The 24,947-nt window shown below is 35.1% G+C and overlaps 1 protein-coding gene across 1 annotated transcript in view; it reads right to left on the bottom strand.

Annotated features, from left to right (window-relative positions):
- AHI1 (Abelson helper integration site 1) overlaps positions 1-24,947 on the bottom strand; it is a 96,849-nt gene that overhangs the window by 45,639 nt on the left and 26,263 nt on the right. Inside the window, exons 13-19 of the mRNA XM_082480257.1 lie at positions 23,015-23,244; positions 21,585-21,688; positions 20,857-20,975; positions 17,821-17,951; positions 16,353-16,493; positions 14,259-14,461; positions 1,711-1,828 (exon numbers count right to left, since the gene is read on the bottom strand). Coding sequence (XP_082336383.1) covers positions 1,711-1,828; positions 14,259-14,461; positions 16,353-16,493; positions 17,821-17,951; positions 20,857-20,975; positions 21,585-21,688; positions 23,015-23,244 — 1,046 coding nt within the window. The remainder of the gene's footprint in view (positions 1-1,710; positions 1,829-14,258; positions 14,462-16,352; positions 16,494-17,820; positions 17,952-20,856; positions 20,976-21,584; positions 21,689-23,014; positions 23,245-24,947) is intronic.

Below are 24,947 nucleotides of genomic sequence, written 5' to 3'. Positions count from 1 at the left end.
ATAAATGAACAGATCTGTTAAAGTACAGATTTTCGATTATTCAAAAGTAAAGTTAAACTGACAGGAGCTATGAACACAAGCACCTCTCTTCACACTTTATAACCAATGGGGAAAGATGAAATAGATGAGTAAATCTTTCTCATGCATTTCACTGAAAACAACTCTACCACAGCAGAACAACTTGGAGGCCCCCAAAATGACAGAGAAGTAGGATTTTAAGGTATTTTCTTACAGGAAAATCAATTTCAGTTGTGGTCCGCTAGCATTTTTATGGTCTTTCCCCCCTGAGAATCTTCATTTTCTTATTGTGTTCATTGACTGCTGAAAGGCCATTAAAACGTACCTCTTTTTTACTATACCTCTCTGGCATAAATAATAACCCGTACCTGAGGATTGTCTTGAAGTATTAGTCGGTTTTGGAAACAACTACATTGGGAGCACACATAAACAGCTGTAACATATACCTATGTTTGTTCATGCTTTTTAAGAAGTCTCCATCAACACATTTATCTGTGCTTCTTCATAAAGTAAAATTCAAGAGAATAAAATGCACTGGTTTGAGCAATATTAGGTGCAGCCATTTAAAACAAATTAAAGTATGTGTTAACGTTCTTTAAAGGGTTAGTCCACTTAGTTTTAATATTCACAATATGTAAGACAGCACATGTATTCTGTTTCTGTAAGACTTACACACTCCAGAAACAATAAGCATCTGCTGTGCAACAGATGAATATTCTTATGGCTCTAAGCTCTTTTGTTAAGGTAGAAAAATGGAAATACAGAAATTAATTGATGTATGGCCGTTTGCACTGTGAATTAACGACTAAGGGTGATTTTGAGACTAGTGATCAGTCTTTTAGATCATGCTAAGGACTCTTTCCACTGCTACTCAGAAAAGTAATCATAACTTGCTTTGCGAAGAAAATTGCCTTTAGGAGACAATTCTATATAATTATAGAGACTATTCCTATCTTTACTATCTACACTTTAAATCTGTGTTACCTGTTTTTAGTTCATTATATATTCCACCCTCCCCCTGGACTTCTTTTTACTCTTCTCAAGGATACAAACAAAACCACTTCAAAACGAAAGTTCCAATTTTGTCTTATTTTATAGGTGCCCAAAAAAGACAGAGGCATGGAATTATGAATTGTATTATTAAATATTATGATTAGCAATGCAACAGATATTATTAGCAAAGTATCACAAAAATGCATTTCATCACTTACCTTTTTCTCAAAAATCTTTGAATACAAAATGTCTTTAGAAACAACCCCCTGAAACCAGATTAGTGCTCGGTAGTCTATTTGCAGTTATGTTTATAGTTCTTAAGTAAACTGCTTTTCTTATTACTGTTTTCTTATATCAACACATATGCTTTTAAAAATATGATTTTGTTGTTTTTCAGTGTCTGTATTTAAGATACTTCAGTAAGTATTAAATATTATCAAAATACTAAATTAAGAAAAGCTGGTCACCTCATACTGTTCTAGGAACTTACAGCACTAATAAATAAGAAAAAAAAGCATTACAAGGGAACATATACCAGTATTGGATGGTATTGCACTGCACTTTATAAACAATATCACATATAACAACCAGGACACTCCCTGAAAGAGCACAGCAAAATCTATAAAGGCAGGACAAAATCCTCAAGGAAGTTATTAGCCATTCCCTACAGAGAGTGAAGAAATGAAGAAAGAAACTTACCACTTTTAGTAGTGAAAGAATACAGAGGATTCAGTGGAGTGCTCAGAGTGCCTGGCAGTCTTAGCTTGGAGTGTGGTGACAGTGATGATGGCGCAGGAAGCAAGAGATTTGAGCTCGCCTGTATTAGGAAAGACAAATCAGAAAGTGAAGTGTAATTTCCTGGGTTACTTACTGATGCAATAGCTAGAAGAGAAATATTTGATTACTGTAAATAACAATTATATTCCAGGAAAATAATTAAGATTTAAGTCAATGATAAATAACAATTTCAATGGATGGGGTTGGGGGCTTTTTTTTTTTTTTTTTTTTTAAATATTTGGAGACATAAACTTGGAGAAATTATTGACACAGCTACAAACTGAATTATGTGTTTACATACTCTCAAGCAGTGCAAACAATGGAACAGAACTGTTTGAACTGGTATCTCGTTGCATCTGCATACATAAAAATAAATTGACATTTATATATGGTTACAAACTGATAAAATTAAAATAACTTCTTGATTTTGAGTACTCAAACTACACTACATCTATGAAGAGATTACTCAATATTAGAATGAGAGAAAAAAAAATATCTTAAACCAGTCCTAACACAAAATTGATTTCTGCAAATCAATAAACTATACTTGGACCAAGACACCAGACACTTCCTTTATATAAGCTACACAAAAAATATCTGCAGTCCTAATTTCCATAGCAACAAAGATAATGCAGTTAAAATTTGGTTTGCTATGGAGTTTCTAGATATACATGCAGCTATTACAAAGCAAAAACCTTTCCCAAACTTTACTCTTGCATATTATCCCATAGAGCCTATGTAAAAATATATATTATGACAATCTTAGGTTTTTACGTGATCCAATTGAGAATTTTACTGCTTGTTAAACATATTTTCACTGGCTGTCTTGATAATACAGACAAAGGGAAGGGAAAATAGGCCTTACATAAAATATTTATAACTTTTTTCAAACAAAATAGATTCATATGCTAAATCTTTTGAGAATTCTTTACATAAACCAACAATTCTTGACTTTTGAAAAAGTCAAGTCTATTTCACAATCTAGAATAAATGCATATGGTCACTTAATCCAACTAAAACCCCACACTCAATGGAGCACTTCCTTGCCCTCAATAAACTCTAGATCATACCCTTAAACTTTAGTTGTGGCCAAAATAGAACAATGATATTTTGTAACTTTTCAATTTGCAGGCTTCTAAATTCTGTTTAAAGAAACGAAACAGCTAAAACAAAGTGAATCAGTGGCTTATTTCCAGAAGTGATATAATTTATAACTACTATTTTTGTCATTTACTACACATTAAACAATTCAACAGGTTTCAATAATGCAAAACACTCAGGCATTGGCAGGTGTACCGGGATGCAGATAATATCCCACTAAAACCATGTGTAGAGTAACTTGACCGGGCCATAAAGGATATCTGCTACTATCTCCTCTGTATTACTACATTAGGCCTTCATCTTAACGTATCTGGGTTTTGTGTAGCAACATGGATTTCATACTACTGAAAGAAGTTTATAATAAAAACTGTCTTTTACCAGTCAAGTACTGTTTCAGCAACTGTGTGCAACTGTAACGACTATAATCCAAACCTGACCAGACAGAAAAGCAAGACAGAAAATCAGACTAACCATTGAACATAACAAAACCAGCATTAAACCAGCTAGATTTCACTACCATTAATAGAATGTTAGTAAATAGTAGTTGTGAAGTGTAAGCAGAATGGAGAGGCCTGATTTTCTGAACAACAAAAATCAATTCCGATATTTACATATGCAAGTGACTAGGTTTCATTAATATAAAGTTTTCTCTCATACACACAAATATGGTGAAAAGCCATTAGCTTATATGTTTACTCGAACACAGAAAAATAATCTGTTCTGCAAATGTGTCAAGCTCAGCTTCCCAGTGTTTCATCATCTTTTATGCCTGGTTAGCTCTAGTGAGAGCCTTTCTGCAATAAGAGAAATGAGAAGATCTCCTCCCTCCATGAATTTCATGCTGAGTGCACACTACATCAGTCACACAAATACGTTTTCCACTCAAGTATTCTCATGAAATCTTTTTGGAATTCTCTTTCAAATTTGCTATCAAAAAGTTGTTTTCAGACACTACCAGGGAACAAAGACAGGCTGAATATAGCAGCCTTTCGAAATCAAACTAAACACAGCAGAGCAAACTATTCAAAACCAGCACTTAAGACACCCTTTCCTGGTTCATCCTGGAGGGGAAAAAAAATACCAGGAAGAACTTGCCTTGATTGTGTGCTTGAATGAATTATAGAAGAGATATGGAACTCTGTATGTAAATTACTCCTTTAATCCCCTTCTCTTTATTTTCCTGCTGTATTACCCAAATACTGTCATTATACATGACAAATAGCATGCTTTGAAATCAAATGCAATCGACATGTACATTAGAAGACTGAATGTATGGTCCTGAAGATTTAAGAAAATTGGCCTTTTAAAAATGCAAAATAACTTCTATCTTACAACTCTTCCTTCCTCTCCAAATCCTTACAAACAAGATAAAAGACAATTTTAAAAAAGAGATATTAAAAAGAAAGTTTTAAATTTACAGTAGTGATTCATTCCTCCCCTTAACGGCAGTGAAGCTCAGCGCAGGACAGCTATAAAAGACTGCCCATCCAAAGTAAACACAACATCAGAGTTTTTATGACCTTTCTGCCACTAGCTCTTAAGTATTATTTAAATCTCCAAAAAGCCCAAAGAGGGGAAAATCCCACAACATTGTAACAGAAAAAGGAACCTCTCAGCTAATAAGTGAGGACTAATGATTCAGCAGAATTGTTTCCAGGTGAAGTACACTGTCCTATGAAGAATAATTAATTCGCCTACAACAGACAGACACAGGCTACCTACAGAACAGAGTGAAGCAATCATTTCTTTTTTGAAATGCATGCTGTGGGAAGGCATTGCTAAATACCTTTACAACAACGAGCAAAGTTGGCTAAGATGGCCAACCATCAATCTACTTATTTTTCACAACAGGCTCCGCTTGCTTCATGCACAAACCACAGCTTTATCAAAGACACAGTTTACTACTACCCTGAATTGAGTAAAACTAAGAGTTATAACATTCATGCAGTTTTTCTAGTGAAAAAATATACCTACATAATTGTTGCCAAGCTTAAACAAAGATGATTTGCCTTGTCTTTTTTGTGTTAGGGCAGCTCTATGCAAATTATGCAAATAAACATTTTCAGTGGAACTAGTTTTCACATTAAAAGTAAATTCCATGAGACAAAAAAAAACAGAATAATGCAGAACTTAACAAGCTAACAATAACAATTTCTCTTTTTTCCTGAGAATGTAATTTTATGACCTTCACAACCAATATAATCAACATTTCCATGTATACTTACAAGTCAAATCAAGTTGGCCAGCTCTATACTACCTCTTATTCTTTTAGTTTTAGGCTTCCTGTTGGAAACTTAAGGCCTCTGGGACACTGTCTTTAAAGACAGCTTAAAAACATTATTAAACCACGATTCTGACGAATTTAAAAGATGACAATTTGAAATAAAAACAAGACACAAATTCTGCTAGTTTTCTCAATGCTAGAAGAAAATACATAGGCAATAATGCTTAAAGTAGGAGGTACAGTACTGCAGCTTTTAAATTTGCAATGTAAGTGTGAATCAAGTTTACATCTACATAAAAATGCAATCATTTCTGTGACAGTAGTGTTAGGAGGACTCCAACGAAGGCTGGGATTATATTGTGTAGGTGTACTGCAATCACTTAGAGACAAATCTATTATGCTCTTAAGTAACTTCTAAACTAAATGGGAAAACCAAAGACAGCTAAAATAAGATAATCCCATTACACACAAGCAAAACCAAAACATATATACTTTGCTCGTCTGAAGCAAGCGTGTTCCCCTGATGCTCCCTACAGTCCTCTTACTCTGATTACACAGATCAGGAACTCGTCTAGATGGCAATATAGTTCCCTTGTAACTTGAGTGCTCCATTGTTTTTCCCACATAGAAGCCCAGAAATGACCAGGACATACATATGAAAATTGAAGCTAGAAGGTGCTTGATCCTACAGTTTAGATATAGCCATTGTCTACAGATGATATGTCTCATCACACAGTAATTTTATATATTCAATTCCTTAGTTCTGCCAGAGAGTTCCGGCATTTCAATTACAGGCTTACCACAAAACCTTTCTTCCCTTTTTTTTTTTTTTTTTTTTTTTTAAAAGAAACCAACAACTTTGTTAAGAAGAAATTAAGATGACTATAAAAATTTGGAATAGTGAGTTTCCTTCAGTCACAAGGAAAACTCAATTCTTTGTACAAGACACAAACCAGTTAAATACAGGCTCAGTTACACAGAAGTGGCGTAGACTCACTCAGCCATTAAGCATAGAGAGTATGACCTTTCCTGGATTGAATGAAACTGGCATTTCAGCATAAGAACATGCCTGGATGTATTCTTTTTAGCAGAATTGACCAATGTCATCACCAATAACAGTAAAAAGTAGTTTTGTCGTGCTTAGTAAGAGCCAACTAGATTACTTTGTAAACTGTGACCTCTTCTGCAGCTGGTTATGATTCCTGCTATCAAACAACATAGGACCGGGGCGGGGGAGGAGGGGGTAAATCCATGACTTGACTTTAGTAGTTAAATTTTTAAAATGTCTTTTTTGGTGCAGATCAAAAATGGGTGTAACCTGTGTCACATGCAAGACACACCCAAAGAAACTTGTCCTACAATTTATTTCTCTTCCTACTAAGGAAAACAGACACCAGAAATTCTTCTGACTCACAGCTTGTCAAATGCATACAGAAACCTATTCCTCTGTACCTGCTGGCAAAAGACATGAGGACATGACTCTAAATACAGTATACAGTTTCAGGTAATCATGAACTACTCAGACATTTGTAAACCCCCTCCCCAATCCCTCCCCAAGTATTTGGTTAGACTCTAGGTTTTTCCAATCACATATAAAATCCTTTTTTGGTAGATGCTTTTGAATTTGGGTTTGGTTGGTTGGTTGGTTTCACAGAGATGTTAAAAACAGATATATTTCTGTGAAAAGTTCATTATAATTTCTATTATTCTAAAAAAAAGGCATAACCAGGCTTGCACTTCACCAGATTGTTTTAAAATCATGCACTTAAACAAAAAATGTAATCTAATTTCTTATGCTGACAAACCCTTATTTGCTTATTCCAGAGACTAACTGCAATGTAAAGAGAGAAAGGTGGAAAAAAAAACCAAACAAACCACACCATAAAATACACCTCAACAGATTTCCCCAGAATAAGTAGCACTTTTGGGTGCAAAAATATAGTTATTTTCTGTATCTTTTACCTGAATGAAAAACTAATTGCTCGCCTCAGATAATAAAAAATAAAAGGAGTCTGTGACACTTTATTAAAAACTTCTTAAGAGTTTTAATCTTGTATATCCTTCAACTCTCAATTACAGTATCTCAGTATTTGAGCCATGATCAATGTTCCTTTCTGCACCCAACATGTTGCAAGAAACTGTATTGCAGACCCAATAATAAAAAAAAAAGTTGTCAACAATGTTATTAAATTAATTGTATCAGCGCACGTTTATGGTATTTTCTTCATAAAAAGTTCTTAATAAAAGCTGCTTTCTCCTGACCTTGGTGACAATAAGCCAGCTGGCACAAGGAAATGTAATTTGCTGTCTTTTACCAGCATGAGTGAATCTATCTTTGTCTGCTCTAAAATATGATTTGAATAAACATAGTATTACTCAGAAGTCCCTGCTTGCTTTGTTCAGCAGGGAGAAAACAAACAGCGAGTAAGTTTTCCTTAACACTACACAAACGTTTATGGCACGAAAACAAAGATGGTAAAACTGGAAATGAAATTAAAGTACCAATCAGTAAAATACACACACATTAACAGTGTTTAACACCATCTTATTTTACCCTCTGATAAAATCATTATGATGGATATAGTTTTATGCTAAAAAATGAATGTAATTAATTTCTCATGTCTGACAAACCTTTTATATTATTATAAAGGTTATTTATATATAACCTTTTATAAGCCACTGAGAGAAACATAATGTTAGAAAAGGTCAGCTGTGGAACAAAATCTTCTGTCACAGCTGACTGTAGCTTATTATTGCTACTTTAGACCTTCAAATAATAAGGTCAGCAAACATTAAGTAAGAATTAAAGACAGATATCCTGTGCTTACAGCACAGATGAAAGACCACTGCTGTGTAAGTATTACTGTCCTGATACTCTAACTAGATTCATACAGGTCACTTACTTCACTTGAGTAAAAGGCTGAGAGCATGCAGATTTAAATTCCGTTTCACAGTAAAATTTGTAATGACTCCCTACGATAATAGGAATTTGTGTATCCAACAAAAGATGCCCACTATTCCTCATTAACCTTTGTAATTAGAAATATAAAGAAAAAAACAGTAGAGAAATAGTTTGACAAAGAAATTCCTTACATCTATTGCTAATGCTAAATAGAACCTTGGAAAGAGGAAAAATTCCTTAATGTAACTAAATTACATATTCAGGGAATGCAGTAAATATTCCCATGACCAGATATTTCAAAGTACAGTCTTATCTTAAAGAGCCATTTCAGTCTCTTTATGCTCCATGGTAGCTACCACTCTAGTGGGGAATTTCAGAGTTCTGATATCAGATCTTACTCCAGAAGAGGCTCAGGCTGCATTGCTGCCAAGCTGGAAGGTGTATTTATAAAGCTCTAACTATTTCTAAGGTAACTATCCAGACAATGAACTTTACTTAATAGTACAAGCAAGATATTTTACCTATTTTCTTTTATTCACTGTGTAAGTGTGGGAAGACTAGGAATTACTGCAAAGTAACAAACTGTGGTAAATCCATACAGATCAGCACAAGGACAGAGTTTGTGAAACTATTCATGTCACATCTATGCCAAAGTGCCTTCATCTACAAAATACAGACAACAGTTTCCTTTCTTTTACATCTATTTTGACTGTGTTGTTTTAAAATTCATTTGATGTTTGCTAAAAACGAGGAATGCCTAGAAAAAGTTTCTTACTAAGCAAAGAATATTTTAACGTACGAAAATATTACAGATTTTAAAGACCTGATCTGCTTTGTAAGTTTGCACAGATGGGGGGGAAAAAATGAATCAACAGACTACAGAAAAAAAATAGCTATTTTTTGAACTTTTTCTAACACAGGTAATATAATTAAAACTGGCAAATTCAATGAATTGACAAAGAAAATTCATTACAATTTCCAAAACCTTCCTTTATAACAAACTATTTCTTAAAGACAATACAAAATAAAATTCTGGCAAAACTTTCATAGTCTATTATTTATTTTACCTATATAAAGCTTCCAGTAATACTTCAGCTATTTCATATCAACAATCACTTTATGTAATCACAATGATTCAACAGTATCTGCTTGGCAAACAGAAAAAAGGTTTATAAGAAAAATTCGTATCTAGTAAATGAAATGCACAGGGTTATAGTCTCCACTAATACAATAATTAATAAACTAAAACTCAAACCTATCATGCAGTGGGCCATATGGATCTGACTTGAAATTGCAATGAAATCAAAACTGGAAGAAAAGTAAACTTAACATTTTAAAATTCAACTAAACTTTAGTGGATTTTTAAAATTATCTACTAATCTGATGTAATGAAAAGAATATTGGTAACCCTCATGGAGAATTACCACACAACCCACTCATAAATAACATAATGACACACACTTGTCGGTATAACTTTTATATATAAATATATATACACTCCATAGCATAAGAATAATTATGCTGTGTTAAGTCAAAGATCCATCCTCACATTTTTCAACAGTAAACTGTTGTAGATAAGCTGCATAAGTTTAGAGTGATCTTTCTCCTACGGGCCCTTCCACTTTCATCACTCAAAATTTTATTAACTTCCTGAGCATCAGCTGGCAGTAACACCGATTCATTAGGCCAATAGCTTTTGTTCAACATATCCTTTACAAATTTGCCCCAAATCTCTGTGAACTCAGGTACGTTTCTGGCCTTCACAGCACTCTGTGTATGTAACTTCAGTGCATGTACCCACTTCAGACGTGAGAAACATTCCCCCCCCCCCCAATACTGTTCAAGATTTCATATATTTCCATCACAACTTTCACTCATCTCCAACTGCACAACCTGCAAAGCTTAGGAGCTCCAGTCACTTAAATCCCATTACATGCAAGCTCTTCAACAGCTCTTGGCATTTGTGTTACTCTTGTTTGAACTTCTCATTTTACTACACTCCTTTTCAGAACGGGTGTCCAGAACTAATTACAATGTTGAATATATAGGCTCATGCTGGATTTCCTAAGTAGAAACATACACGCAGCCTCCTCATATTCAGTTTGGAATGTATCTTACTTATGGCTTCCTAAAACCTATTCAGCTACAGTTTTGTTTTTAATAAGTGTTGTGGTTTAGGCCAAATCAGCTACTGGGGATGCTGGGGACCCCAAATGGGACCAATAGATGCTCCTCCCTAACGGTCTTCAAAAAGAGAGGCAGAGGAGGGAAAAAGAGACTCAGGAGTTAATAAGGAACTAAACTACTTTAATGAAATACTAATAATAAAGTAAAAGGAAATAATGGAATATATACAAAACTGTATCAAGCTCTCAGGATGACAATCGCATCACCAGCTGGCACTGGGGAAGTCCCAGACTGGGCTCAGTGACGGACGGGAACTGGATTCTGGATCTGCATTCAGGATTGGGATCAAAGGCAGGTGAACAGAGTCCTCCTCAGATGCTGGCATTGAAGAAAAAGGGCTGACCCTTTGATCCCTCAGCTTTTATACTGAGTATGAGGCAGATGGGATGAAATATCCCGTTGGTCAGTTTTGGGTCACCTGTCCTGTCGCTCCTCCCCGCAGGTGGGACCCCTCTACGCTTTTCCGCTTCCGACCTTCCAACGGGGCAAATAAAGCTCAGTGCCCTTGGGGGTTATGGCAGTCAGTATATATAAGCAAGAGCCTCTCTGCATACCATCCTTTGGCATCAACTATAAACATAGGTCTTAACACTCAGAGTGAACACTGTTGCACAATGTTGTTAACTTCAGTGGTTAGAAGAGGCCCAGCTAAGAAGCAAAAGTTACTGAACGCAATTGGTCCTGTTTCACCTCAAACCAGGACAATAAGAAATAAAATTAAATGCTTTTTTGCCTTTTTTTTTAAATTTTTATTTCAACTATGGTATACACAGTAAAAAAAGAATTGGCTTCCTATTCGTTTGCCAAGTTTTCTTTGGGAGAAACAAGAGAAAATTAAGACAATTCTATGAACCTACTCAGTGAAAAAGAGGCTTTAAAGATACTACAAAATTCTTATACGTATGATAGATAAGATTACAGAATATCAGTACGTCTTCTGACAGTTTGTAGATAAAAAATTTGTATTGCAGGCATGATCAATTGAAAAAGCTATTTCAGCCTCCAGAGACATTACGGCATCCTCTTGTACTTGGCCAAAAACATTCACAGAATTAGCAATGTTTTAACAAGAGTCCTCAGTACTTAATATATTACAACCCTCTGATTTTCCATCTTCAGGTAGAAGCTGTAGTAAGTCTTCCCGCACTAAAACCCAGACGCCAAGCACAGCATTACAGAATCTACGAAAGATAACCTGGAGGACAGGTTCTTACCATACTGACAATGGCAGCATAAAAAATACCACTTTGGCATTTAGCTCTGTCTCTAGGTCTTTTTTTTTTGCAGACAAAAGGACAAGTTTCCAGCTTCTTCCACTTGATGGCTTAGATAGTATCAGTATCATGTTTATGCGTTAACTAAAAAGGTTGCATGTTTTTTCTGAAAAGGAGTGGCTTTAAATTCTGTTCTGTTTTCACACAAGATATATTTTGCATCTCAACTCAATTCTAAAAGACCATCTGGAAGGACTACACAGTATAGCATTTGATGTAGACTATACCAAAGCATCATATACAACCATACTTAATAGTCATAGAGCTTAATGATGAAAGTTCAGTACATCTGATGCAATCTGGGGTATAAGCTTCTAGATTCTTTCACGGTACCTACTCCCTTAATGAATTCCTGCATACTAATAAATACACTCAAAGGACAAAAAAATTCAAACGTTTGTAAATAGTTCTGTATATAGGAAAGGATACTTTTACAGTCTACTTGTCAAATATTGCATTTAAAACCCTCTGCGTATCAGAATTTTGGTAATCACTTTGATAACCTTTTAATAACATTTTTCCAGAATACATTGCAAAGTAAAGACTGGAAAAGCCAAACATACTTTTAATTAATTTAAAAGTATTCACATATTAAGAGACGAAGCAGACAACATATAACTGATTCCAGAACAAGTACTACAGAGTATATATAGATGCTGTCCTTAAGCACTACAAGTTTTTTTTCCTCCTTCAAATTATAGCATAAAAGTTTTGACATCTAAAAATCACATTCGCAGAGCTAGGATATTAGACCTTTAAAAGAAGCCCTTCTGCCCACATCTACATAACACCCCCTTGTTATGCAAAGTTATAAACAGGTATTTTGATTGCTAGATGGAAGTGAAATTTTAAATATATAAATACTAACAGTGAATGAAAAGCACTTATGAGTTCTTTCAATGACTAGAGATGGGTTAAGTGCTTTCCTATCAAAAACTTCTGTGAATAGAAACATACATTAGCATTAGTTCCTTGAGGCAGAGATAAATAATAACTGCTGCCAAGATTCACTGTACTGTAATTTCTCTAGTGGTAAAGAAGCCAATTCTGCATTCTGGTTTCACAGAGAAACTCATATTCACCTTTTGGAACAAAATACCCTAGCTTTTGTGAATTACTAAAGTTTTAGCCCAATATTCAACTCTTGGTTCTAACTACACATTTTCTGGGCTAACAAGAATGGTAATGTTGCACAGGAGAAAAGAGAAGAAAAGAAACTCCCTCTGTCATTCACTGAAGTTCCTGTTTAGGCAGCAAAGAAAAACAAAAAAAAGAAAATAACTTTGGTTCTAAGGGGACCTGGAAAGGGGATACCGGTCACAACACAAAAAACCAATGTCATACAGGATCAGAATATTCTCTATATCTAGCTTAAACCAAATTTTAATGTATTCACATTACCTTTTCAAATGATATATCTAAGTTGCAGACCTCCAAACTTTGCACTTACAAGTTAATTTTATATCCATTAGTCACTACTGGTAAGTTCACTGGCACTGAACCCAGAGACCCCTGTGTTGGCAGATCTGCTGTTTGGAGGTTCCAGCACCTTTGTGTCATAAAACATGACCCCAGGTGTGACCTCAGGCCATGGTTTACTGTCTGCAAGGTATGCAGCCAACATGCTTGTCCCAACATGGTAATCCCCACATGTCTGTGACAAGGCACTGGCATGCAAACATGACCAAAAGACCAGTAAAAAGCCCACATAGTTTCCAGTTCCCTTTTACTTTTCCCCATCACACAAATACATACAAGGTAACACCTGCATTCTCATTTGGAATTTAATATTCCAACTCTATCACAGGGCAGCCTGCCACCCTCTGTGTGGCTAAATAAAGACTCCTTTCTCTGCTTTCACCTGTCTGTACCCAGACGTATTAACACATTCTCACCTATGCAGCCGAGTGACAACTTTTATGAGGCTTACTTTGACAAACACTAGCAAAGCATTTATGTGAGTACACTTTCTAATAAGCCAGCAAAGTCTGCACTTGCATCATTTTTCACAAGAAAAAGGGAGTTGTCCACATGTAAGTGCATACACATCTAAAGCTGTAATTCCCAATTACAAATTAGTAGAAATTGTAAGTTTTAGTGTTGTTATGTTGCTGGGGCTGTCCAGAATCTCTGATAATCCAGGCAGGCAATACTGCACCCACATGCAAGAAACAACCCTGCTTGAAAAGGAGGTACCACTGTCCTGCCAAGTCTCAAATTGGATCACTTAAAGGATGAGCATCAAGAGTCCTTTCAATTAAAAGAAATCTCCTCCCAATATCTCAGTGGTTCATAAAGCCTTGCAAGGAAGCACTCTCAGTTTTAATAATCATCACTGCTCCATGACTGACATTCAACCGCCATCCTGTACTGTTTGGAAGACCACACAGTGAGAAGATTCAAATAACCTTTCTGACATCTCCCATATATATGGTCCCTGGGTAGAGGGTTTGGAGGATACTGTTGAAAACCTTGATCATGACACTGTTCACAGTGGACTTACCCCAAACTGGTTATTGAGTAATGGGAGTCTAGGGTTACAAAACTCCAGTAGCTGAAAGTTACTCTCTCATAGTTGTAGGCATATCTATTTCACTTACCTACATGGTTCCATGGAACCACTACATAATTCTGATAAACCAGATTAGTAAGAGGTGTATTCATTTCTGAAGAACAGATCCCAAGACTACATATATATGTTTTGTTACATATACCAGTCTCAGAATATGAACTTTGGCTGAGAAGACTATAGAATTCCGGAAATTAATTAAATCTGACTTACCATAACAGAATCAAGTTTTTGTTTCACCTTCTGCATTCTCATTGATGTTCTCGCAACATTGACAAACTGATCTGCTGGAGACATCACTGAACTTTTCTGTATAGGAATTTCAGAAAAACTGCTAAAGAACTGTGGCCCTCTTGGTGCAGCTGTGCTAAGTGATGAACTGAGATCTTTTACAAGTTCAGCTTCCTGTTGTGCAACTGTAGAAATAACCAATATTAATGTGTCAGGTGAAGCCTTACATTGCCATAGGAACAAAAAAAAAGTTGAACAACCACTGTCATTTTGTCATATGTCTTCAGTCAAACACCATCAGAATATGTACTATTAGTGTTATACGGAAAATCTGAAAATGACATGAAATTTTCCCCATACTACCCCATTTGCCTTTAACTCTTCCTGATCACATCTCCCTTCTTTTATCTGTGTTCAGTAACCTCTCACACAGAACATATTTTTTTTTTTACTGCTTATAAACAATTGTGCAGAAATATTGGGGGTTCATAGGGGAGTACAGGAAGAGAAAGGAATGTTTTCAATGGCAAGAAAGTTATATAGCTTGCACTGAGTTCAAGTCAGCTATTTCACTAGGTATATTTCACTTTTTTTCCAGCCTAGTTCAAGTGAACTTCCATAAAATTTCAGAAGTTGCTAAACACATATACAGGTACAGGAGGCATTCTTAGGAGGTAGCCTGTTCTAGAATAGGATACTGATGAAAGTTGTGCCATTTAAACTAATTGTTTGACTTTTGCAATTGTTTGTACTGTGGTCTCAAGACAACAAACGGTTAAAAGAATTCTTCATGAAAGTTTTGTCCAAGATATTCATAAAACTGTTGGGTGTATGTAAAACTCATTCTGTTGGAGTCTTAAAAACTGTGTCAGTGACTAAAATTAGTATTACTATATGATTAACTCTTTCAACACTAAGGCAGTAAGACTATCTTCTGAAAGCAAAGTGTGTGCATTTAACCAAAAAAGGAACAAAAAATTTGTAACAGACAAAAAAGAAAAGACCACAACCTATGCAAAATCTTGCTGTCACCAGTGACTTAGTTAAGCAGTCAGATGATACAAATAACTACCATTGTGATATCTGCTTGATCTCTAAATACACGCACACATATGTATTAAACTACCCTATTAGCTTTTTAAAGACTCACTGTCTGCTGGGTAGTCAAAAAAATTTAAAGAAATCCTTCACCCAAAAAATTTTCCATTGGTCTCTAGAACGCAGATATCTTAATGGGTTGAAGTTTAGCACTGGATATTGGTGGTAAAGTCATTTCACTTTATTTTCCTGTAAAAGTCAACCAGTTCAACAGACAAATAACCTAAACTGTGAGATTTGATATGAGTAATCTCAATAGTACATGTTATTTAAAAGCAAATGTATAAAGACACGATTAGCTTTATAAAACTATGTTCACTGCAAATATAATTCAAACAAAAAATCTGTTACAGATATGCAAAATTTGTTATATAGTTAGTATTATCATTATATTCTGTCTAGCTGCAACATGACATCTGAAACAATGTCCTTAATTGAAACAATGACACTGCTAAAGCTAACCACAAAAACACAACATCAGAAAAGCCTGCAAAGGACAGTCTGGATTTTGTTTTATGTATCAAAAATTCAAAGCTAGCATTTATCACTATATTTTCTTTAATATAACATGAGGAACAAACGTTTATCTCATGCTTTTGTACCATAGCCAGCACAAAATAACGAGATTTCTATTAGCTGTTCATTAATTTTCAGAATGATAGTATTTTCTGACTCTATAATCCAACTTTGATACTGAAAAAAAAGCTTTTAAATATTTATATGATGTTGCCTATATATGATGAAGTGGTGTAAGAATCACACAGGATGACATAACACATTTAAACTTGAGGTTGCAAGGGACATAGAACAGGTTGCTCAGGGTCCCATCCAGTTGGGTTTTGGTCTCTCTCCGGATGAAGACATGTATTATCATCAAATGACCGTTTTCTTTTTCCTTCAAAAGAAGTACAAATACTAGCAAATCACTTCTAAACATAAAATATTTACAGGTGTGTATCAAGAAAATTTGTACTGTACCTTTATAATCATAAATGTATACGAGTATTGGCTGGTTTTGACCGAAGGCACAAAATGACACCATGTGTTCATGTGGATGAAAGGCAACATCACGAAGTGGAGATGTGAAGGAGAGTTCAGAATATATGGCCACTTGATCTCCTACAGAAGCGAAAAATGTTTATTTATATCATGGAAACATATTTGATACAGCAAAATAGCAGTTGGTGAAAGCTTTGTATTACTACAGTGTAGTGACTGCCACTGTAAATAAATATTATTCAGCTCATTTCCTTATTGAAAAGTCGTATTTGGCATAAAACAAAAAAAAAAAAATTGCATGCTTTTAAGTTATTGAATAAGTCAGAAAAGTTAGTGTTGTTGCAACAGCTGCAGGAAACCCCAGAGGATGCATCAGGTTAGCTGAGCTCTCTTGCTCTGATAAGCAAGTTCTAGAAAGGTGGCGTTCCACAGTATTTGTTTGTGCTTGCGTTTTGCCAGAGATAGCTATCTCAGTTGTGGATTTCAATTATATAATACTGACACAGGGGTGAAAGTTGAGCACAAAATTGTAAAAAAATAAAAATAAATAAAGTTAGCTCTTCAGCTGATGGTATGAGGAATGCAAGTACAGTGCTTAAGCACGAGCCAAAGCTCAGTGAAAACATATGACTAACACATTTTCTCCCTCCTTTTACTTTTATTTTTTTTTAAAGTTTTCAGAGAAATGATGCAGTGGCATAAATGTAAGTTAATATAGTTAGAAATGTAGAAAAAAAATTCCAAACAGAACTGCTGGTTAGCTGCCAGTTTTAAAATATTTACTTCTTCCTTTTGAAAAACTATTTACATCACAATTGGAGACAGAACACAACATCATCAAAAAGTGTATTCTCCTACCTTCTACTATTATTTTTGTCCCTTTTACCCCACTTTACAATGAAGATGACAAAGTCTTTATCTTACATTTGCTTAACACTTTTCCAGAAAGATTTTGGTAGCTATTTTGAAACTACTTTGTTTGGGGAATAATTCATGAAGAAACCTTTTTTATTTTTTATATATCTATTTTTATAAAATATATTTTTTTATTTTTAATTTGTTTTATTTTATATTTTTATATTTTAAAGGCCAAAAATATTCAGAGTCTCTGATCACCCCTGGGAAACAGATGAAGTGGTTCTCAACAAAAGCTTAATTCCCTAATCCAAAAAACACAACAGAAAGACTGATTTGACTAAAGCTGAGCTTATGGTGCTCCATTCTTGCTGGATAGTATAAATGCTACCTCTGCCTATTAATTTCCTCTAGAGAATTAAATCTTGGAGATTAATAATAGCTATTTAAAAGGTGGAGCTAAGGCTTCAAGATTTAAGAACATCTTATCAAAGTTTTATTCCACATCAAAAGTGTTTCAATAAAGCTTACAAAACCCTTTCCCCCTCAGTCTTGACAACCTGGCTTAAGACCATAAAATAATTATGGTTACCTGTTTCTGGATTCCAAACATAAGCCTTTCCATCTTCACTTCCAGAAAACAGGAATGTACCACACGGTGTCAAGGTGCTGTGAATCTTTTCTCTGTAATTTGTGGCACCTATGTATTTCTTTGTAGCCAAGCTAAAGATAAAGAATAGTTTGCAAATGTAGCAGATACATAAAAAGTTAGATTTTCTATTCTGAAAGTATCAGTCGTCCACCCCCATTCCTCAGAAAAATTAATACACTTCTTATCCCAAATAGATATGCAAGCACCCACCATCTGCAGAGTGCAGTGTTTACCCTTTCTTTTCCCTGGCTTTCATAATGCACCTGAAATTATAGATGAAAGTGTACATCCCTGTCTTTCAGTAAAAAATAGAAACACTCAGATCTAGAGACCGGATATAAATGTAGTAGTTTTCATCTTCTTGATCCTGGGCTTTGCAAAAAATTGGAAAATTGGCACTATTACTCCAAGCTCTACCAAAAGAGTTTTCATTATGCTTTCTGAGCTTGATTACATCCCAGTAATGCTTAAATTTATCCAGCAGCTCTCTTTAGCTCTTCAGACTAATGTCTCTTTGGATAGAAAATCAGCAGCAGAATTAACAAATTTCAGACATCAATGTTGATTTACTATTCACATTAATATTTTTAACATTATTGTGCTACTTAGGTATCCTAATCTCTTTTCAGTAAAACACTACTCATCAGAGTAATCATGACCTACTAATGAACTACTGTCAAACAGTTTGTAGGCATCAGAACGAATCTGCAAAAGGATTTAAAGAAGCATAAGCCAGCTTGTAAAAGGCTATCTCAAACATGAGGTACAGCTTGGAAAGAGATATGAAAGTTCAAAATGGAGACTAACACAGCAGTAATACTAAGATGCGGAATTTGATGCTAGAGGAATGGCAATAGGCCACTGCAGAAACAATGGAGGTATGCTGGGAAAAGTGCAATGTAGTCAATAAGACAGGAAAAATATTTTTAACAATATTTTGAATAAATATATCTTAGATGCAATGCTATTTGGCAAGCAAGAGAAAAGGATGCTTTAATGATCACAATGCAAGACCATAATAGCCCAAGTAAGAGTTTTAGCTGTGTGAATAAGATAGTATCTCTGAAATGCCATGTAGAAGAGCTCTGCAAGATGTAAAACTATCCTGCACACGAAACCCTAAGGAGAGATCTGAACCAAAACCAAATCCCTGATCACATACCTGAGTGACAGGACAACAGCATTATCCAAAAAGATCAAAAAAGCAAGTTGAAAGAGGAAAGTTAAGAAAAACTAGCTGTCAATCAAAGTGAATTGTGTTGATCTGTGACCTCCACCCCCTCCTTTCTCATGTAGGGAATGAACTTAATGCTGACGTGTAAAATTATCACTGCTGAGTATCTGACCCTGTGGTTTATTGATAGACTTAAGCCAATGTAACTGTGGGCTGAGGTCAAAGCAGCAGTCCTGCTGCTGTCCTCTCCACCCTCATTTTCCCAGGCTCTCCCTCATTTCTTCTCTAGTATTTGGGCACCTATCAGATCAGTTAGATCAGATAGTTGATTAAAATGAAAATTAATCATTTGTATTTGTAGGCTGATTTTCAGTCGGATCAGTTCGCCGATCTGACTTACCCTGCACCAAAAGATCTGCAGAGCAGATAAAAAGGAAATGCTAGGAATACGTGGCCAAAGGTGTGGGACATAGAAGGACATGGTGTGCATGTCCATTTCTCTCTCAAACGAAAACTCTCTGCACTTTTTAGGAATGGTAGCAATAGAAGAACACTATCTGCTTCAAAAAACTACAGGTTTGCTCTGTTATACACAGATTTCATGCTTCAATTGAATGGATAGTTGAGTCTTCTAGCATGCTCATAATTTCTCATTTACAGTAGAAGATGAAGAGTGCACTATAAGACTGGCAAGTCTTCAGCTAGTTCAAACATCCAACCCAATATATCATTTAAGACTGAGATTTGTTTATGTATGTACAGAAGTATGTTCTAAAAGAACATAGTTTCTCATACTATGAGAGCATAAAGAGCTATTTCCACCAGGTAATTTCACGTAGAACACCAGGGACCTTTGATTTTCTGCATGGTGAGAAGGGAACCCATGAAATTCGGGATGATCATTTAGAACAAGCATTCGTATCTTTAACGTGACTTTCCAGAAGAGAACGTTCAAGTGCATCTTATCAATGTGTGTAACTGATAGGAGTAAGACTCTCGAGTTTCACCCCGTGAAAGGACAAGAGGGAATGGGCATAAATTGAAATATATGAAATTCCATTTAGTATGAAGAAAAAGCTTCTTTTACTTTGAGGGTGACTGAACACTAGAACATGTTGCCCACAGAAGTTGTAGACTCGCCATCCTTTGACATACTCAAAACCTAGCTAGAAAAATCCCTGCATAACATGCTGTCATGCTATGATTATTGAGGTTGGACTGGACACTCCAACCTCAACAACTCAAGTGATTCTGTGATTTCCTTGGTTTTTATTAAAGAATCATGTTCACAACTATTAAAAATGAGAAAATCAACAACTAAGTTAAAATATCTCCCCGTCTGCTTAATATACCATAAGGCCTACATCACTGCATATTTTCAGTATTTATGATGACAATATTAATTCCATTTTATCATCAAAATACCATTCCCAGAGTCTTAACAATGAGAAATTAACACATAAATAAATGTTATCATTTCAAAGTTATTTTCATGCCCAGATTGCATTTTTAAAAGTTAATTCAATCTTTAGGAGACTAGTGTCTTCTCCTTCATGCCACCTTAAGCTCCTAAGTAATCTAGTTATTTTTGGATATTCTACTCTAAAAGACTTACCCAATAACACACAGAAGTCTGTAACACGGCAGTGTTTTGAAACCATTTCCTAACCCTAATATTGCTATCCTTGATTATTAGGACATCTTTCTTCTCCACAACTATACATTAAGTAGTTTTATGGCACTTTATTTCCCCAACTAAACTTTAAAAGGAAATACGCACTTGTTAGCACAAATCTACTTACATTCTGAGATCCATGATTCTCAGGGCACTGTCTTTGGCATGGATTAATAAACGCCTTCCATTTGGATGCACCTCCAAATGATTTATTGGTGTTCCTTTAATATCGTTTTCTTTTATTTCCTACGGAAAGAAGGAAAAGAGAGTACAAACAAAATATAAGTCTGTTTTTAAAAGTTGTGTTTTCACACAGTACTATTCATTTTTCTCTCGCATTGTTCTTTTTCTGCCCACTTCACTCTATCTGGTTAAGGAAGAATGTTGGTCATATATTAAGGAATAACATCCTAGGCAATCAACTTTTCACAACCACAGGGCAGATTCTACTGTAACTCTGAACTTCTGAAACACAGCTGACGACAGAAATGCTGACTGAACATCAGGCCTCTAGGTATGAACAAAGGTGATTTGTAAAGCCTGTGGTCAATTTCATTATTGTCTCTAGAGAACAAACCTAATGAGTTAGCATTTATCTGTTAATACAATGCTATTAAACCTCAAGCATTTTCATGTTTTATATACAAAAAATTGAAGTTGCAAAATGATTAAGAACTTTTAAGCCAGTGAATCACAGCATGCTCTATCAGCTCTTTTGTACTGTTATTTACAGAAAAGTACACCTTTTCAGTTAAACAAACATTAACATATAAAATAAAATCAATTAAAATCAAATTACTAGATTTGGAACAGTTCACATAAAAATGACAATGCTAATTTAAGAAACCTGTATACCTTATTAACCCTCCAGTGTTGAAATAGGTGTTGAGAACTTCCTTTGACAGATGTATCCCAAACTATTATCAGTCCTGAGCTATCTCCTGAGAACATGTGGAGCCCTGAGAAATAATAACATCTTCTAAATAAAAGAATACCACACAAAAGAACAAATACAGAAAAGGATGTATGACCAAGAAAACTTTTTTTTCCTATTAGTTTTGTGAATAAATGAACAGCAATTCTTTCCTGTCTTTTGCTGTGATATACTCATTGCAAATACATATTGCTCATACTGCATGACAGGAGTTGATACCATAAATTTGGATTCAGCACATAAGGCAGATACTGGAGTGCTGAATATTCTTTTAAGTTTTTTCATTTTTACTTTTATTCTAGAACCAGCAAAAACCGAGCATTTATAGTTCGATGAGCTTCACATGATAGCCTAATGCTTACCTATACATTCACTGAGAGCATCTTGAAGACCAAATTCAGTTGTACAACAGTTGTTCTTACATCATCACAAATACTTATTCTCTATAAAAATTGAAGTCTTTCCTCTTCATAGTACCTACTCCAGTGAATACTTCCAAAAATGAACCACCTAATTACTAATGATATCACTAATACCAGAAAATGTCAAACACTTCCAAGTATCTTATTCATTCACCCATCTTCAATTCTTCGCAACCTCAACTAGTACGTGTCAGTACATCTCTCTCATTTTCAGCTATTAATCTACCAGTTAACAATATTCACAATAGTCAAATCTCTCCTTTTCTCTCAGTTTTTCACATTCTCTGACAATGTTGAAAAGTTCATCACCTTCCCGCTTCTTCAGTCTAGCATTAAAACTTTCACAACCTAACTACTGCTACCTCATTTTCTTTATCTTTTTATTGAGTTGATAACTGGTTTCAGATTTCCTGCTTCTACTTTTAAGTTAGTACATTATTCTTCCACCTACTTCTTTAGCCAAACCTGCCTTTTTTCCAACTTACCTCTCTACACTAACTGCCAGGCTTTTCATCTGCATCCTGATCCATTTGTCTCCTCTGCAACAATAGCATCTGTGCTTTATACTCTGCTAATTTTTGCTGCAATATGTATAAAACATTAGCTAACTATCAATAGCTAGTTACAAGGACAATGAAAACTAAACTATGACCAAAATTTGCTCAGTCATCACTGCCTGATCACTATACACACATTTGCCTGTCCTTTCCACACTTAGGTTTTTTTGATTACTCTCAATTTGTACCAGAGATTACATGTCCCTTTGCATTCATCCAAATAAGGCACCGCACTAACATATTAATGGCAAACACAGCTAAAACTATTCTGGTATAGCATTTCACATTGCCTCTACGAAATAAAGCAAGCTAGTAACGCTCAAGTTGGTCTTCAACTGAAGGCTATCTGAAAAAGTAATAGTGAGTACATACCTTCCGCATCAAAACACAGTGTGTTGACAAAACTTTTGTGACCATCAAGCTCCTGCAGCAGCTGCCCATGAATTTCTTTCACATTTGCATTCCAAATTCTAATCACTGAATCGTAACACCCTGTCACAACCAAGGAGTCAGCAATTGGGTGGTACTTCGCAGTGTAAACAAATGAAGGATGAGGGAAAACTCTCACTGCAGATGCCGCCTGCATTTCTATTTTCCACATTCTAAAAGGAAAGGATGGTAGGATATCTACTGTATAAAGCAATGACATACACAGGTATAACTGATGTGATATTTTGTGATAGTGGTTTGAGAGGCAAATGCTTTGAAACACTTAACACCACCTATTTATCCTATGGATCTGTTCCACCTACATTTAATCCTTTAATATGGTACTTTCTAACAAGAATTAAGACACATTTACTACTTTACGTAGTACTCTATCTTCAAAGTAAATTCATGACTACTTACTCATTTAATGGATATTTTGCACGTTTTAAAATACACATAAAGCATTCCATAGAATGGATGCATTTCCTTCTTTCAGGAATTATAAACAAATTATTAAGACCTTCTGGGGTATCACTTTCTTTTTAAAAGAAAAAAAAAAAAAAAAAGAACAAAACACCCGCAAAGGAACACTTAGGACCACTAAATATAAATAAAACCCCAGAAAGTTTTAAAAGAACAATTACCTACCACACAGTGATTGTGATCTCAAGGATGTTTTCTTCACATAAATTCAGTTCTTACTATTCATCTATTTCCTATCCTTCACCACCCATAGCTGTAAGATCAGATTTTTCTTAGGAAGTGTTTTTTGTTTGATGCTATATATTTTGTTATTGAGCCTTCCCCAAAGATGAGTCCATAAAGAAAGGAATGGTACCTGGATCATGAAATACAGGTCGGTAGCACATTTCAGAGAGCATTCAGTTACAATATGGAATTTAATTGTTTGAGTGCCACCTTTCCAGGTGCAGTGACTACTTCTGGTGGCTACTGAAGAATTGTAACCTTACTCTGAGGTGAGTTCATTACAAAACTGCAATCCCTTAGAGTATAGTGATTAACTTGCAACTTAATGTGCAAACATCACACGGAGTCTACCTATCTTTTAGAATGGTTTTGCTCTATCAACATGAAGCTTAATTTATTGCTCACAAATACTGTGGGACTGAAACTTGAGAAGGCTCAAGGGTAACGTACAAAACACTACATAAAGAAGGATTCACATTAGTTCCCAAATTTCCCTTCAAGTTGTCTTAGAACTCAGTCTGAGACATAAACCAAGGTAATGCTTTAAAGCAATGGCATGTCTTTTGGTTACTTTCCTTCAATTCTACCCTGATTCAATGGCAAAATGCTCCCAATAGGAAAGGGAAAAAGAAGAAGAAACTCCTTGCCTGAACTGAGACTTTTTAAGGAGCTTAAGGCAGCAGACAATAAATACAGGAACTTGTATAGTGACTATGCATAGTACACAGAAAAGGAGGCAGACCAGTACAGTTTCAACTTGCTGTCACAAATTCAAGAATTGAGGAACAGCTGGGCCTTCTTATAGGTCACATAAATGACTGAAATTGATATTTACTTCAATATAGAAAAAAATATTTAATTTGCTTCCAAATAAAAAAATAAAAACATGGGCTAAGCTCTCAAAATATTATTTTTATTCCTACATATAAGCAGCAAAAAAAGAAAACAGTTCCACACATAAAACATATCATTTAACAATTCTTCTAGCATTTTAATTATGCAACTGCCTGTAGCATTTCTGAGTTGCATAACAGAAAAGAGATAGGGATCTGAAGAGCTAAAAAAAAAGCTACGAAGTTGCTTGTAATAAAAATATGCAGTGTCACAACCATACTTTCATGTTTTTCTACAGTTTTGAGGGTTTTAGGGCTTTAAGGCTTTAAACCTT

This window comes from Vanellus vanellus (genome assembly GCF_965231255.1).
Source record: "Vanellus vanellus genome assembly, chromosome: 3".
Classification (NCBI taxonomy): domain Eukaryota; kingdom Metazoa; phylum Chordata; class Aves; order Charadriiformes; family Charadriidae; genus Vanellus; species Vanellus vanellus.
The sequence above is the reverse complement of the archived record's forward strand: the minus strand, read 5'-3'. Positions and strand labels throughout refer to the sequence as shown.